The 14,654-nt window shown below is 42.6% G+C and overlaps 1 protein-coding gene across 1 annotated transcript; it reads left to right on the top strand.

Annotated features, from left to right (window-relative positions):
• Positions 1–940: 940 nt before the first annotated feature.
• LOC125540836 (two-component response regulator ORR42-like) lies at positions 941–2,902 on the top strand. Its single transcript, XM_048704380.1, has 2 exons — positions 941–2,246; positions 2,576–2,902. The coding sequence occupies exons 1-2, from the start codon at positions 2,031–2,033 to the stop codon at positions 2,762–2,764; spliced, it is 405 nt and encodes a 134-aa protein (XP_048560337.1). The 5' UTR covers positions 941–2,030; the 3' UTR covers positions 2,765–2,902.
• The last annotated feature ends 11,752 nt before the right edge of the window (positions 2,903–14,654 follow it).

Genomic DNA, 14,654 nt, shown 5'->3' with positions numbered 1-14,654 from the left:
CCTACATAATGATGCCAAGAAGACAAATATCATGTGTATTCACTTAGCAAATATAATTAGTCTCATGTATGTATTTTGTCATCAACATCAAAATTTGATTAAGAGCATGATTGCACTTTCACATTTGCTCATTAAATCTATAATCAAAACTTCTTATTGGTTCCATTTTGATTAGAGATGCATAAAATCACATAATGACCATCAAGAACGTCATCTAAATTAATACCGTCTAGCCGCTGGGCCAGGGCCTAGCCTAGACAGAGGCCGGCCATGTCTTTGATGGCAAACCATCGCCGGGGTATAGATCCGACCGGCAAGAGGTAGATTCGGTACCTGCATGCGATGCAGAGGCGTGGCCATGGTTGTGCGAACTGGTACCCTGCCAATCCATGGCAAGGCGCAGTCACATGCGGCCGGATTCGCCAAATCCGGTAGCCGCATGCGCCAAATCCCGCGGCCGCAGGTATAGCAGTTGACCACCAGTGCAGGGGCGAGAGAGGCACATATCCGACCGTCGTTTTGTGGTAGGTTGGGGTAGACTACGAGACAGTGAGTCAGCGAGGTGGCCGAGAAAATGCCGGCGGCGACTATAGCGGGGGTGGGGGCGAGGGGGAGGGGAGGAGGAGAAGAAAAAGGGACGACCATGTCCCCGACGGGCAGGCCAGGGGAGGACAAGGGCACGCGTCGCACTCGTCCGCCCGTGTCCTTTTCGATGCAAACGCGGCCCAAATTTGGACCGGAAATGGTTCAAAAGCAGACAGAAAAAGGACATTTGTTCATTTGCTCCCGCGCGTTGGGTCGCGTTTTGTGTCTGTTTAGCCCCAAACAGACGGGGACGGACCAGTTGGAGTCATGCGTTGGAGTTGGCCTTATATGGCCAGGTACTTTCTACGGCAACAAGCCTACCCGAGGTTCAAGTTCTACACATCGCATGGGTGCTCAAATATTTTCTATATTTAGTTCAGTATTTCTTACATTATTATTTCAATGCAATGACTTGGACTTTTACAATGAAGTGCCTATGGTGGCATTGTCAATGTCAATATCTATTGACTCAACATCACATTGCTGCTCCGAGTGGTAGGTATATGTGTTCGCCTTCATAGGTGTGTGTGTGTGTGTTGTGAGTTTATGCGTTGTAACATGTCTCTCAAAATAAAATATTAACTATAGTATATTGGCCAACATTCAAAATTTGGAAGTATAACTCATACAACTTCTAGTAACTTGATGACATATAGTTTAATACATGACCTTAGATATGAAACATTAAGTTGCATATAAACATCAATCGAGAATATTTATGTGGGGACATGAGTCATTAATAAGAAAATATTCACGACCAATATTGATTTCTCCATTTATACTTGGGCGAAGATCGGTGCGGATTTTCTACGCGTGTGAAGGCAGTGGAGATAGGTTGTCCATTGGCCACACTTACCTTTTCCCATCTATAAATACCTTGTCATACGAGGCATACCAGCACCCAACCACCAGACTATCTAGTGGGAAGAGTAGGAAGATCCCCAATCTCCTCCAGCACCATCTGGCTCTAACCTTCAGCTACATGTTACATTATTTGTTTTCCTGCCTTGTTTTATCATCAGGCTTCTGGCGCTTTTAGTTTCATCGTGAGGCTTCTGGTGCTTTTATAGTGTCCATGCTTTACATCCATGAGAATGTTAGAGGTGGATCTATACCAGTATAGGGTGGAAGTATTCATTTTAATTTGATCTGTTAATCAATATCTTCATGGTTGTTGTTCTTAGCACCCATCTATATGCATTTATATATTATTGCTGGCATGTTATCCTGGCGCATCGGTTTTTTCAGCTCTGTCATTGTTTCATTTGAAATAGACAATTTTGTTTCATTGTGTTATGCGATGTTTAAACTATGAGTTTAGTAATATATTAAGATTTTGCTAGTTGATTCTTTTCAAGAATAACAATGTGCTTGCAAGTACTAATATGGCATGCATGGATCAAGAATAAAATATATTCATGTGTTTGTAATTCATTTAGGTGATCATGGAGCTCAAGGCCAAAGGATCCACCTCTATCAAGGCACTACTTCTAGAGGACATTGGAGTTTCTAGGTTGGTCCTCTCAACAATTCTGCTCAGACTTCACTGTGAGGTTACTCTAGCCATGAATGGGAAGGAAGCTGTTGATTTGTTCCTTGCGGGGAAAAAGTTTGACATTGTTTTGTTCGATAAGAATATGCCCATCATGACTTGTCCAGAGGTACTTAATTCTATATCATTGTATATGCAAGTATTTGGCATATATATATACTACCATGTGGTAGTATATACTCAACTTTATTATTTTTATTATGTTCATATACTATATCTAAGATACTCCAAAGTGAGTTATATGAAAAAATTGCAAGTGAGCTCATAGTTTATTGTATTTGTGAAATACGTACATATTTATACGCAAAATGAAGTATGCACAAAATATGATATATACTACCAAAAAATAGTATATATACTACCTAAACATTCTTATATACTACATATAATCCTCTTATTTACAAGAAAAGACAATATAATATTTATATTGCTCGACAGGCAATTGTGAAGATTCGTGCTACGGGGGAAACTGATGTGAAGATGGTTGGGGTTTCTGCCGATAACCATGCCATGGAGCCGTTCATGAGTGCTGGTGCTGATTTATTTGTGCCCAAACCAATGAGGATGGAGGCTCTTGGCCCTATCATTCAGGAGGTCTTCAACAAGAAGAAGAATGAGATGGCCTAGCGCAATTCATCTTGCTTAAGTGGTGGAGGAAATAATAATGTATAACTTTTTGATCTATGTCTGCTTCAGTCTCCATTGTTGTGTTGCTTGTTCAAATGTATCATTTGATTTCGAGAACTTCATGTTAATGGCAAGACATCATTATCCATAATAATATGATACCTATGATATATTGGATCGATATGATCTATAGGTCTTTATGTTTTTGGCCAAGGCTTCTCACTAACTCAGGTTTCATGTTGTGAGTCATGTACCATTTTGAGAGGAAAATTATTTGACTATCAATATTTTTTAACTGTTATATTGTCCGGACTACTAGTTAATGGTCAGTGTGGCGTATCCAATTAATGACCGCTATTATTAATCCATCACTGATTGAGGGATTCCTGGATTAGGGGGTGTTCGGATAGACGAACTATACCTTCAAGCCGGACTCCTGGACTATGAAGATACAAGATTGAAGACTCCGTCCCGTGTCCGGAAGGGACTTTCCTTGGCGTGGAAGGCAAGCTTGGCGATACGGATGTTCAGATCTCCTACCATTGTAACCGACTCTATGTAACCCTAACCCTCTCCGTTGTCTATATAAACAGGAGGGTTTTAGTCCGTAGGACAACATACACATCAACAATCATACCATAGGCTAGCTTCTAGGGTTTAGCCTCTTTGATCTCGTGGTAGATCAACTCTTGTAATACCCATATCATCAATATTAATCAAGCAGGACGTAGGGTTTTACCTCCATCAAGAGGGCCCGAACCTGGGTAAAACTTCGTGTCCCCTGCCTCCTGTTACCATCCGGCCTAGACGCACAGTTCAGGACCCCTTACCTGAGATCCGCCGGTTTTGACACCAACATTGGTGCTTTCATTGAGAGTTCCTCTGTGCCGTCGCCGTCAGGCCCGATGGCTCCTACGATCATTAATGGCGATGCAGTCCAGGGTGAGACCTTCCTCTCCGGACAGATCTTCGTCTTTGGCGGCTTCGCACTGCGGGCCAATTCACTTGGCCATCTAGAGCAGATCGAAAGCTACGCCCCTGGCCGTCAGGTCAGATTCGGAAGTTTAAACTACACGGCCGACATCTGCGGGGACTTGATCTTCGACGGATTCGAACCACTGCCGAGCCCACAGGGGCAAGTAATTGTTCCGAGGTGTTTTAGAGTTGGAAGTTCATCGCGGCTAGACATGCCGAAGATAAGACCAGCGAATACTATATGTACATAATCAAAATGTCAGTTACATTAATTGAACATATTTTCGCCTTAATTTTTTAAAGTCAAAGGACATTCGTTTATCCTCGGTAGAATGCTGCAAAGATACAAAATCATCACCACCTAGCATCTGATAATCTAGGCAGAGTCAGCCAGGACATAGTCAGGACCACTCTCATGGCTTTCGTGCATCACATAGGCTACAGCCAAATACACCAGTAGTTGTTCTATTAACTCAGTAAGTTATTCAACTAGGTTAAACTTCTATGCTACTCACCAGTTTTTCGTACTTTGCCGCCCATTTTTAAAAACTAATATTGCGCCGTGTGTTCTTGCACATTTAGTGTTCCAAAATTATTATATAGGGTCACTTTAACATCTAGCAATTCTGAGGATCTCTATTTGGGCCGATCATTGCTCTATGGAATAATAACTTAACCTAAATTGCAAGGCACGTATAACATATCCCTTGGCAATAGCCCAAGGTTACACATTGGTCGACTCACTACGGATTTGCCATGCCACTATTTTTTATACCTTATCTAACATGTTTTCTCTTTTCCACCCATCTCTATCTCCTTATTTTCTTCTCTAAACCTAATTTACGGCTACCATAGCCTCCCCGGCCGAACTCTAGCCCCTCCTCTGTGATAATATATATCCTTCATCTTGATATTTTTGTCAATAGCCAGTTAGCATATAGCACCTCTACAACGCGATAAACCATATCCTTCAACGGAATTGCACCTATATGCTGAAATAATGCACTACCTGTATGGGAATCGCCCTTGCCGTCATGTAGTCAACAACTTGATCTATGCCTACTTGTCATTATTTTCCAGTTCGGTCTTGCCATTGATCATTACTCACTACCACATGTAGGTCTAACAATGTCATCTCTCGTGAAGACCTTTGCTCAATAATTTTTTAGATCTAAAAAAAGGGGGATAGTCGGAACCCTTGGATTTGGTGCTCAATTAGTACTAGTATCTATGAAATACAATGATGTATGTGTTCATTTTGTTTAAAGTATATATTTTCGTCGATCCCGTTTTTCCTGGCTAGATAAGACCATAACAACTGGCGCCTAAAAGGAGGCAGCGGAGGCGACCTGTGGGGCCCATTTGACCCAACGGTAGGCCACACTAAATTCCTAAGGAAATTGTGTGGAAAAAATTATAGTCCTCCCGTTTCTAAATATAAGTCTTTTTAGAGATTTTAATATGGACTACATACGGATGTATATAGATATAGTTTAAAGTGTAGATTCATTCATTTTACTCCGTATGTAATCCATATTAGAATATCTAAAAATACTTATATTTAGGTACTGCTATTCACCTAACACAGCCATGGTGGGCTATCCAACCCCAGTCAGATCCTTAAAAAAAGGATCGCTCCTAGACCTCGCTCCCCAGGCAATGCCAGGAGCGAAACTCTAGCGCCGTTTACAGCCGTCCACTGCGGCCTCCCCTTCCGCCGCTGCCAAAGGCCTCTGCCGCTGTGGCGGCGGCCCCCATCTCCGAAGGAGGTGGGGGTTCCCTGGTTGTGGTGCAGGAGGTGGAGGACGGCCCATGTGGAGCGGCGCTGACGGGGAAAAGGATGGTAGCGCGGCGATCCTAGTGGTCTTCGATCTCCTGCCCAACTCGCCGCTCTTCCAGCCGCCGGCCGTCCTGGACCTCTGTATGGATGGGTGCATGACACTCCCGGACCTCTGTATCGGATGGGACCCGGTCGTGCGCGTCCTGAAACATCAGCCCGTGCGGCTTCAAGGAGTCGCATTCTGAAGCTTCGCATTCCGTCCACTCCATAGGGTATATCGACATGGTCTTCTATGCCACTATCCATGGTGTTGATAGTGGCGGGGAATGTCAAGGTGGCCGTCCAACGGCACTATCGTCCATGGTTTGGTGGTGGTGAACTAGTGATTCAGATCGGACGGCCGAATGGTGGTGACTGTAAACTGTTCTGCCGTCATTTCCTACGGCTCCATGACGGTGATGGTCATCGAAATGTCTCTGGGAGGGTTCATCTCTCCTGATCTCATTGTTGACTTCGGCGGTGAGATACAAATAATGGACGATGTCTTGACACAGAGGGATGGTGTGCAGTGGCGGCGTTACATCACATGTTGCTGCTAGGTTCATGGAAAAGTGGTGGCTACAACACATGAGTGACGTCAAAGATGGTGCTATTTGAGCACCCGGTCTTCAGCCCCGGGGCGAAAGCCTAGGTCACACCCGAGTGGTGATACCTGGCAATGACGATGCTTTCTTATGTCGTTACCTTGTTTAAGACATTGCTCAGATATGCTTAGACTGTTCTTCAGGGTGAAAACCTAGATTCTAGCCTTGGTTGTTGGATCCGGTGACCGCGACACTTGAGTGTCGCATCCTTCCCGAAGGCGTTGCTGTTGAAAAACCTCGCCGTCCATGTGGTGCCATGAGATGGTTGGTGTGGATATGTTCACTGTTGTAGTTTGCCGATCATGGATCTTATTGCTTTGAGGCTTTTTTCTTTTTTCCTTACCTACACATAGCATTGGTTTTATATGACTTTGCTAGTTGCCACATGTTTTTTCTTGTGTGTGAGTTGGTGTTGGTTGTGTGCATCCTAGTTACGCAGAGACTGGGTGTGTGCTCTTTGTGTTATGTATTTTCTTGATACTCTATTTTGAGCCAATAAAACCCACCATTTTTCAAAATAATAACATTGTAATGCCGTTTGTAAAACTTACACGTCGACGTCATATACTAGGGACTGGAACTCTCACAACAAAACAATCATTTCAGTTTTGAATTTTCATTTGTAGCGGTTTATATTCATTTTTTGTGTGAAATGCAACTTAATTTTTCTTTATGCATCAACAAAATTAGACTTATTCTTGGATCAAACTAGTTCTTGTTTGAAGCCTCAGTCGCAGTACATATATAATTTGGTCTAATTGCTCTTGTATTTGGTTCACTTTCAGCCAGCTAGATTGATATATTGGGCGCATGCACACATACGGTACCCAATTAGTGATAGAAGAAAAAAAAACTGATCTGGGGAATTCCCACGCTCTGTCTGTTATCGATCTGGAATGTGTTCCCTGCCATAACTAAGTAATTGCCACAATATATGAGGCGATCTCCAGATTAATTGCCAGCCGCTCAGACAAATATAGAAGCGTGATCTTCTGTGATGCAGTAACATTTGACACCAAAAAGAGAGCGGCGATGGCGCGGACGGGCTCGCACGCTCCTGCTATCCGGCAAGGACGGAGTGGCAACGCGTGGCGTATAGTATTAAATGCAACCGTATGTACAAAGCATCGTTACGTACGTTCGCAAGCGAGTTGACGAAGACGGTGAATCTAACGAGGGAGAATCGATACGGGATATTATTGTTCCGTTGGTACAGATGGGTTGTGACTGCTCACGTTACAATTCCGTCTCGTGATTCCGTTGCATAAACGCTGCGTGCGGGATGCCTAGGTGAATACTATAATGTAGGGCACCGTCATCTGTCCGGGGCTGGAAAGTAAAAGCAGATCTGTCTTCTACCCCTGAGGCGGTGGCGATAGCGAGGAGCTCATGGCTATGGAGGTCGCGACCGCCGGAGAGGAGGAAATCGATTTCTTGTCCGATCCGGTCGACAGGTAAACCTTGCCGCTCCCACTTTATGTTCTCTGTGGTAGGATAGAGCAGTTCCTTACTTTCATACTCGTCCCGCTTGAAAAATAGATTTCCACTGCTGGATCTGGACGGAGCAGAGCTGCTGTTGAAACATGGTGCGAACCAAGCGCCAGTGTGCGGGCCTGCTGAATCCAGCATTGCTGAAGCGGGAGATGCCATAGTAGCCATGGAAACTGATCTGAACAGCACTTGCGAAGCAGTAGTGCTGTCTGCAGGAGCTTCAGAGCAGTCTACAGGGAAAGACAACCCTGAAGCCCCTGGCTGGACGAAGAGGTACATCTGCACGACATTAGCTTTACTATGTTTGATTTGTGCACTAATTGTTCCTCCATGTGCATGCCGTGTGCTAAAACACCTAAGTGAAAAAAAATTCTGAAAATATACATCTCTATACATGCAGAATCCGGGTTGGGCATGTACCTGAGGAAAGACCCCCATGTGCTTCTAGGATGAGTGCGCTGGAACTAACACTGCGAAGCTATGCAGAAAACAAAACTGAAACTGTCATAGTTCCTGCTGTGGGAAGGAACTTTGATACACTCGGTGAAGCTTATGATTACTACAATCTATATTCATGGGAGGTTGGGTTTGGAGTAAGATATGGCAAAGCCGGCTAAATGTCGAAAGAACCAAATGCATGCAGGAGATAGTTTGTGGATGTTCGGTGAGTAGTCATTTACTGTGATACGTATCGCTGCCTATGAGTGAAGATGTTATTGACAAATACTGTGATGTTCGTTTTTTTGTACATTTTTAGGGAATACCAAAGAAGGATAACAAATGTACATGCCGATGTAGATGCCCTGCTATGATATGGCTGCTGCGTTCAGCCGATAATGGCTGGTATATAAATGAGTACAGGACAGATCACAACCATGCTCTCACTGAAAAATGTGGTGAGAAAGTTTACTGGCCTTCACACAAGCATATTGATATATACACACGTGATGTGATTAAACAACTCCGTGAAAACAACATTAGCGTTGGCAAAGTTTACAATATAATCGGAAGTTTCTTCGGTTCAATGAGCAATGTACCATTCACCAAAAGAGCTCTCCGAGGGTTGTGTGGCAAGATCAGTCGTGAACAAGCTGATAATGATGTGAAGAAGACAATGGATGTTTTTGCAGAATTAGGAGCAAAAGATTTCGGGTTGTACTACAGAGTACAGCCTGACGAAGAAAGCCGCATACACAATCTGTTATGGTCAACTGGTGCCAGCAGAGCACAATACTACTACTTTGGAGATGCAATAACCTTTGATACAACTTACCGCACAAACATGTATGACATGCCATTTGGACTGTTCGTTGGAGTCAACAATCACTTCCAGAGTGTGATATTTGGTGGTGTGCTCATCAGGGATGAGACAGAGGAAAGTTTCAAGTGGGTCTTTAGTGAATTCATCCGCATGATGGGTGGGAAGCATCCACAAACAATACTAACTGGTGAGGAATGCAATAAGATATTTTGCTTAATCTCTCGTATTGTCGAACACTGTGTTGTAGACCAATGCAGAGCAATGGAATTAGCTATTGAGAAAGTTATGCCTGACACAACACACCGATGGTGCAAATGGCATGTGCTCAAAAAAGCAAAGGAATATCTTGGATCGTATTACACAAAACGCAGCAAATTCAAGTCAGATTTCCACAAAATAGTATAGCACATGTTGACAGTAGACGAATTTGAATCAGCATGGGAGGAGATGATTGAAACATATGGTCTGCAAAAGAACAATTACCTCACCCAGATATATGAGACAAGAGAGAAATGGGCGAAGCCATATTTCCATGGAAAGTTTTGTGCTAAGATGACCAGTACGCAGCGCAGTGAAAGTGCCAACCACATGTTGAAGACTTATGTTCCAGCTAGTTGTCCAATGCATCTATTTGTTCGTCAGTACATGCGGCTTCTTTTTGATAGAGAGGCAAGTGAGAACTATGAAGAGAGGAGAACCAAAATAGTAAGTTTTTCAGAAATTGTTATTCGGATTTTGTTAGTGTGTGATGTCATGTCATCTTATAAATATAATGTCTGCTTTTTCAGGTGTCCCCTGTAGTGAGAATGAACACACCCTTGGAGCATCATGCTAGCAAGGTGTACACTCGAGCTATATTTGACATGTTTGGCCAAATCACATATGAAGCATCACAGTACAGAGTTGAAGAAGTTGAAAAAGGTAAAACATACTTTGTCAGACGACACCATCCAGAAAAACATGAAATGTGGTGTTGGGTTCTATATAAGGTAGAACTTGTTGATGATGGACCACAAGTGTTCTATGAATGTGGCAATTTCGAGCACACTGGCCTGCTCTGCTGCCATGCTGTCAAGGTAATGCACTGCCACATCCTGCTGCTAAAAAATCTGAAAAGTTCTCTTTTGAATGCCTGTATGATGAAACACCACCTATGTGTGACAGGTACTGGATTTCATTGGCATAGATCACATACCAGAGAAGCATATTCTCAAATGTTGGACGAAAGATGCACGAGATATACTGCCAGCCCATCTGTCATACCTTCAGAAGGATAGCATTTCTGTAAAGTCAGTAACATTCAGACATTCAAATCTCTACAGCCATGCACTTGAAGTTGTGAGGTTAGGGGATGCAAATCCAGAGGCATATGGGATTGCAATGGAAATTCCCAATGGATTTTGCGTAGCGGGCTGTTGTTTGTTGGGCCGGCGGACCGTTGGTTGTCCCCAAGAGAGCAGTTTCGTGGATTAGAGGGCGCTGGTTCAGATTTCTCCCTGTTCATCTCCTCTCCTTCCCAGGTCATTCATTTCGCCCGTTCCCCATTCTCCTCTTCCTCAGTTGCTTCTGGAGGCGGCGGCGGCTTCCGGAGGGCGATTAGTGCAAGGAGACGAGTTGATCTGAGGTTGTTCTCTCCTTTGCTTCTCTTCCACTCTTCGTGTATGTGGCTTACTCACAGATCTAGAATCTAGTTATGGCGTTTGTGTGTTACTCGATCTAGGGTTCGTGGTTTCAATGCCTACATGAGCTTCTTTTCTTTTTGTTTGCGTGGCAAATGATTCTGTTAGGAATGTTTTTTTGCCTCGTTCCCGATCCCCCTGATTGTTAGAAGCAGGAGGCTTTGTTTTTCGATCTATCTAGTAGTTGGGGTGGAGAGTGGCTCTGTAGATGTGGATATTGAGTATAGTTAAAGATTGATAGATGTTCAATGTGGCTGCGCTGCTCACTTCCTCTTCGTAGGTGCACGTGTTTTCTTCGGTATTCAATGTTTGATCTATGGAGCAGATATTTTTGATTCAAATCTATCTGAATATATTGACATATGATTCAGAACGAGAATTAATCAATACCATCCGGTGTGTAGTTTTTGTTTGATGTATGTGATATTGTCCTCTAGTAAATTTGCAATAGGGTTGTACAAGTGTCATAGGTTTTTAGCAGTCCCTGGTTGATATTCTGTGTCAGTTTTAGTATATATGTTTTGATAGGAGGCAGAACAATCCATGGCAGATTTGAACACATGTCTTATGTTTTTTGCGCAGCAATCATGTTTTTTTTGAAATTCAGTATTCCATGAGTAATTAATCTGTAAGCCTAGTCTCTGAACCAAAAGTGTGATTTTTTCATTTAACATATTTTCTGGTTTCAGTGCTGTGAAATCAGTTTTTGTCGGTGAGCAGTACTGTCAGATAACAGATTTTTTAATGCATATACAGCTTTTGCAACTAGGATGTTGTGCCAAGTTTGCTTCTCTCGTTGCGCGGCGTACAACGACACGACCTTCGGCATGTTTTTTCGGGATCCAAACGAAAAAATTGTGGTAATGTCTGCCGACATGTGCTCTGTGTGTTTTTGGTAGGCTCTCTATTTTTTTAGTTGTTTAACTTTACTGATGCTTTCATTCTTTTATTTTCAGCTGCTGCCCTGCTCTGTGACAGAACGTTTCCCACGGCACTTTGCTGGTGACTTTCTGAACTTCCGAGCTCATGGCCGACGGTATGTTGTGTATGTGTACACAGGGGCTGACAACAAGAAAAGAATTGGTGGTGATGACTTGTGGAAGTTCATGAAGGACTTCAACTTGGGACTTGGACAGCTTGTTGTTTTTGTGATGACTGGGCGCATTGCAAAAGCATATGTGTGTTCCTTTGGTTCTGGCTTTGTTGATGGAGGTGGATCTGAAGTAGTACAACAAGAGGAAGAGAAAATAGGCACGGATGAAGAGGGACGGGTAGATGAGGATGAGAATGATGGAAAGATCATGGGAGAAGCAACCATATATAGGCATCATATACAACACGGGTATGATTTTGGATTTGGATGAGGAAGACCAGCTTGCCAGGATCATCGACATTGAGCAGGGGAACATTGGTTCACAGTTTGTTCATCGGTTCACACGCACCAACACCAGGAAGAAGTCAATGGTATGTTTCTTTTCTAACATTTTTTTACATTATTGAGCCTAAACGTCTAGGCTTTGCAATCAGATACGTGTTATTTTATAATGGTATAGGTCAAATTTTAAACCTCCAATCATCAGCACAGCCATTTAGCAGCATAAAAAACAATGATAGATCACATCTACATTTTTTATGGCTCTAATCTGTGTCTTTTTTTTGTTTATTCTTTCTTTTTTACCCAGAAAATCCCCAACAAAGTGCGTGTGCTCCTGAATATTGGAGCTGAAGGTTTTATTGGTGTTCGTTTGGGAGAAGGCCCGGTCTCCAGGGTTGGATTCAAAACATCCAAGGATGGACGCATGGTTTTCAGTAAGGAGTGGGGAATTTTCGTGTCAACTCACAACTTGGAGGCAGGGAGTGCTGCTGTTTTCACCTTTCGTAGGAGCAATACGGCCACCTTTGACGTGGTTTGTGTTGTTGACATTCTGAGCATATGCGCTTAGTTTCTACTTCCATGCTAGCCATCTACATTTTGCTGGTCTGTGTGCCATGCGTGATTTCCATGAAACTTGTTGAATGCACTTTTATGGCGGGGGATTTGAACCTCGCTCCTCAAGGGATTATGCTACCCGCTGCTGGCCCATGTGACTTTTATTATTTTGGAATGTGTGGCCTTCGGTTGTTTAGTATGCAATATCAGCAATATTGTCGGAGTTTCAGGAAGAATCTCAACTTTTTTAGGTGGAGTTTGGAGGGTGAATGTAGTTTCCTTTTTTTTAGTTGCAATTTTTTATTTTATATTGTATTTATAAAAATAAAGCAATTAGGAGTATCTGCTCATGTGTATCAACAAGGTGTAAACCGCCTTGTTTTTTAGTATATTTTACAGTTATAAAATTTATACAGATAAATATAAATGAAATAAAAGTGCATAGATTTTTTCAAATTTTATTTTGTAGTCTGATGTAGATGTACAAAATTTATTTTTTTAATTGGAATTTGTCTCGTGTGATTTATTTTTGTAGACATATAGTATACATGCATGGAAAACACCTTGGCTAGTACACGCATTTTGTGTGAATTTTTTAAGATGAAAAATGCCAAGATTTTTTGTAATACTCCTATTTATAGAAATAAAAACATAGCCGACAAAAGGCATATTTGAAGGGTAAACTTGGTTCGCATCCGACTGCGTCAGACACTCCTATTTTATGTAAAGGTTGTGTGGTTTTTCATTAGCCTTTGTTTTTGTTTTATATGTGGACTTTTGTTTTTTCATGCACAAAACAAGGTGGTCGCAAAAAAAAACACCACTATTTGAAGGAGAACCACATAAAAGAGAGCCGTCTCTCTTGCATAGTACACACTATAAATTGAACACCCAGCTTCAATTCATTTTTTCATCAAAGTTTTGTGCTAGTTCTTCAGGGGGGGCGGAGGGGAGTTACCAATTCTGGTCTTGCAAGTCTTCAAACTATAAGAAAAATTATCTCAAAACCTGGTTTGGTTGGTAATCATCTAAATGGATTTTGGCATATATCCGATAGAAGCTCAACAATTTTCAGAACAAAGATGGTTGATGATTTTCAGCATTCAATTATAATCATATGGTGGTCGGAGCACTTTTTATTTCCTATAGCTGTCTTTTATTTCCAGGATATTTATTTCACAAACTTGCATGGTCTAAACAATGATGCGATCAGAGGGATTGTTGACAAATAAAGAACGCCAGGATGACAAAATGTTCCTAATATTGGATATACTATAAAAGTGATATACATTTGTTCTAATAGTAACTTCTTCATCATTTTTTGTAGTATACAATTTTTTTTGATGTAATATGCATGTTTTTGTAATAAATATTTTTTTATGTGTTTTTGTTGTAATAACAATGTTTTGTAATAAAAGACATTTTTATGAATTTTTATGCAACAGTATATCTCTCCTTAGGTGATGAATGATTTTCAGTTATAATCAGTTCTTTGTCCAGCGCCCACACACGAATCACGAGGTTTGTGTGTTCAGGCACAAACAATAGTTTAATGAGCTGCGCTGACAGCCAAGTACACATTAGGCAAGGCAGCACGCACCAGATGGCGGACCGTGTGCATTATTAATCTCAACTGATCCCGTGGACAACCAGACCATGGAATTGTCTATGCATGCGTCCGTGCTGCCCGCGAGGGAGCCAGTTGGCACAGTCCAAGACTGATGCATCCGGCCAAACCTAGACCACTGAGCTACAGTACACAGAAAGGGCACTTTTGGGAAGCGGACAGCATTATTTCAGCCGACCAACCCACAACTGCAATTCATCTGGCTTGGCCCAGCCCGGGATGCGTGTCCGACGCACGCGCTTCTTCTCAGATACACTTCGCCACGTGCCCACCTTTCCCTTATTTGCCCCTGTCTCTAGCCCGCATCGTTGATACAAAAAATGGGTGCGTTGAATTTGGTCCGAACCCATGTGACCGTGCAGTGGGTACGTCGCTGATCCTGGGCCCAAACAGACTGAACACTGTACATACGGCCGTGCCTCGCCTCCGGAATCCAGCCCTTGCCTTATCTACACGCTCTGCTGCGAGCATCTAGCAATCCAGGCCACATCTTCTTTCTTCTT

This window comes from Triticum urartu, chromosome 2 (assembly GCF_003073215.2).
Source record: "Triticum urartu cultivar G1812 chromosome 2, Tu2.1, whole genome shotgun sequence".
Lineage (NCBI taxonomy): Eukaryota > Viridiplantae > Streptophyta > Magnoliopsida > Poales > Poaceae > Triticum > Triticum urartu.
Note: the sequence above shows the minus strand (reverse complement) of the source record. Positions and strands in the feature narration are given on the sequence as shown.

Coding starts and splice junctions, on each gene's coding strand:
- LOC125540836 (XM_048704380.1), top strand. CDS start 2,031: ATGGAGCTCAAGGCCAAAGGATCCACCTCTATCAAGGCACTACTTCTA. Junction 2,247..2,575: donor CCATCATGACTTGTCCAGAG/GTACTTAATTCT, acceptor ATTGCTCGACAG/GCAATTGTGAAGATTCGTGC.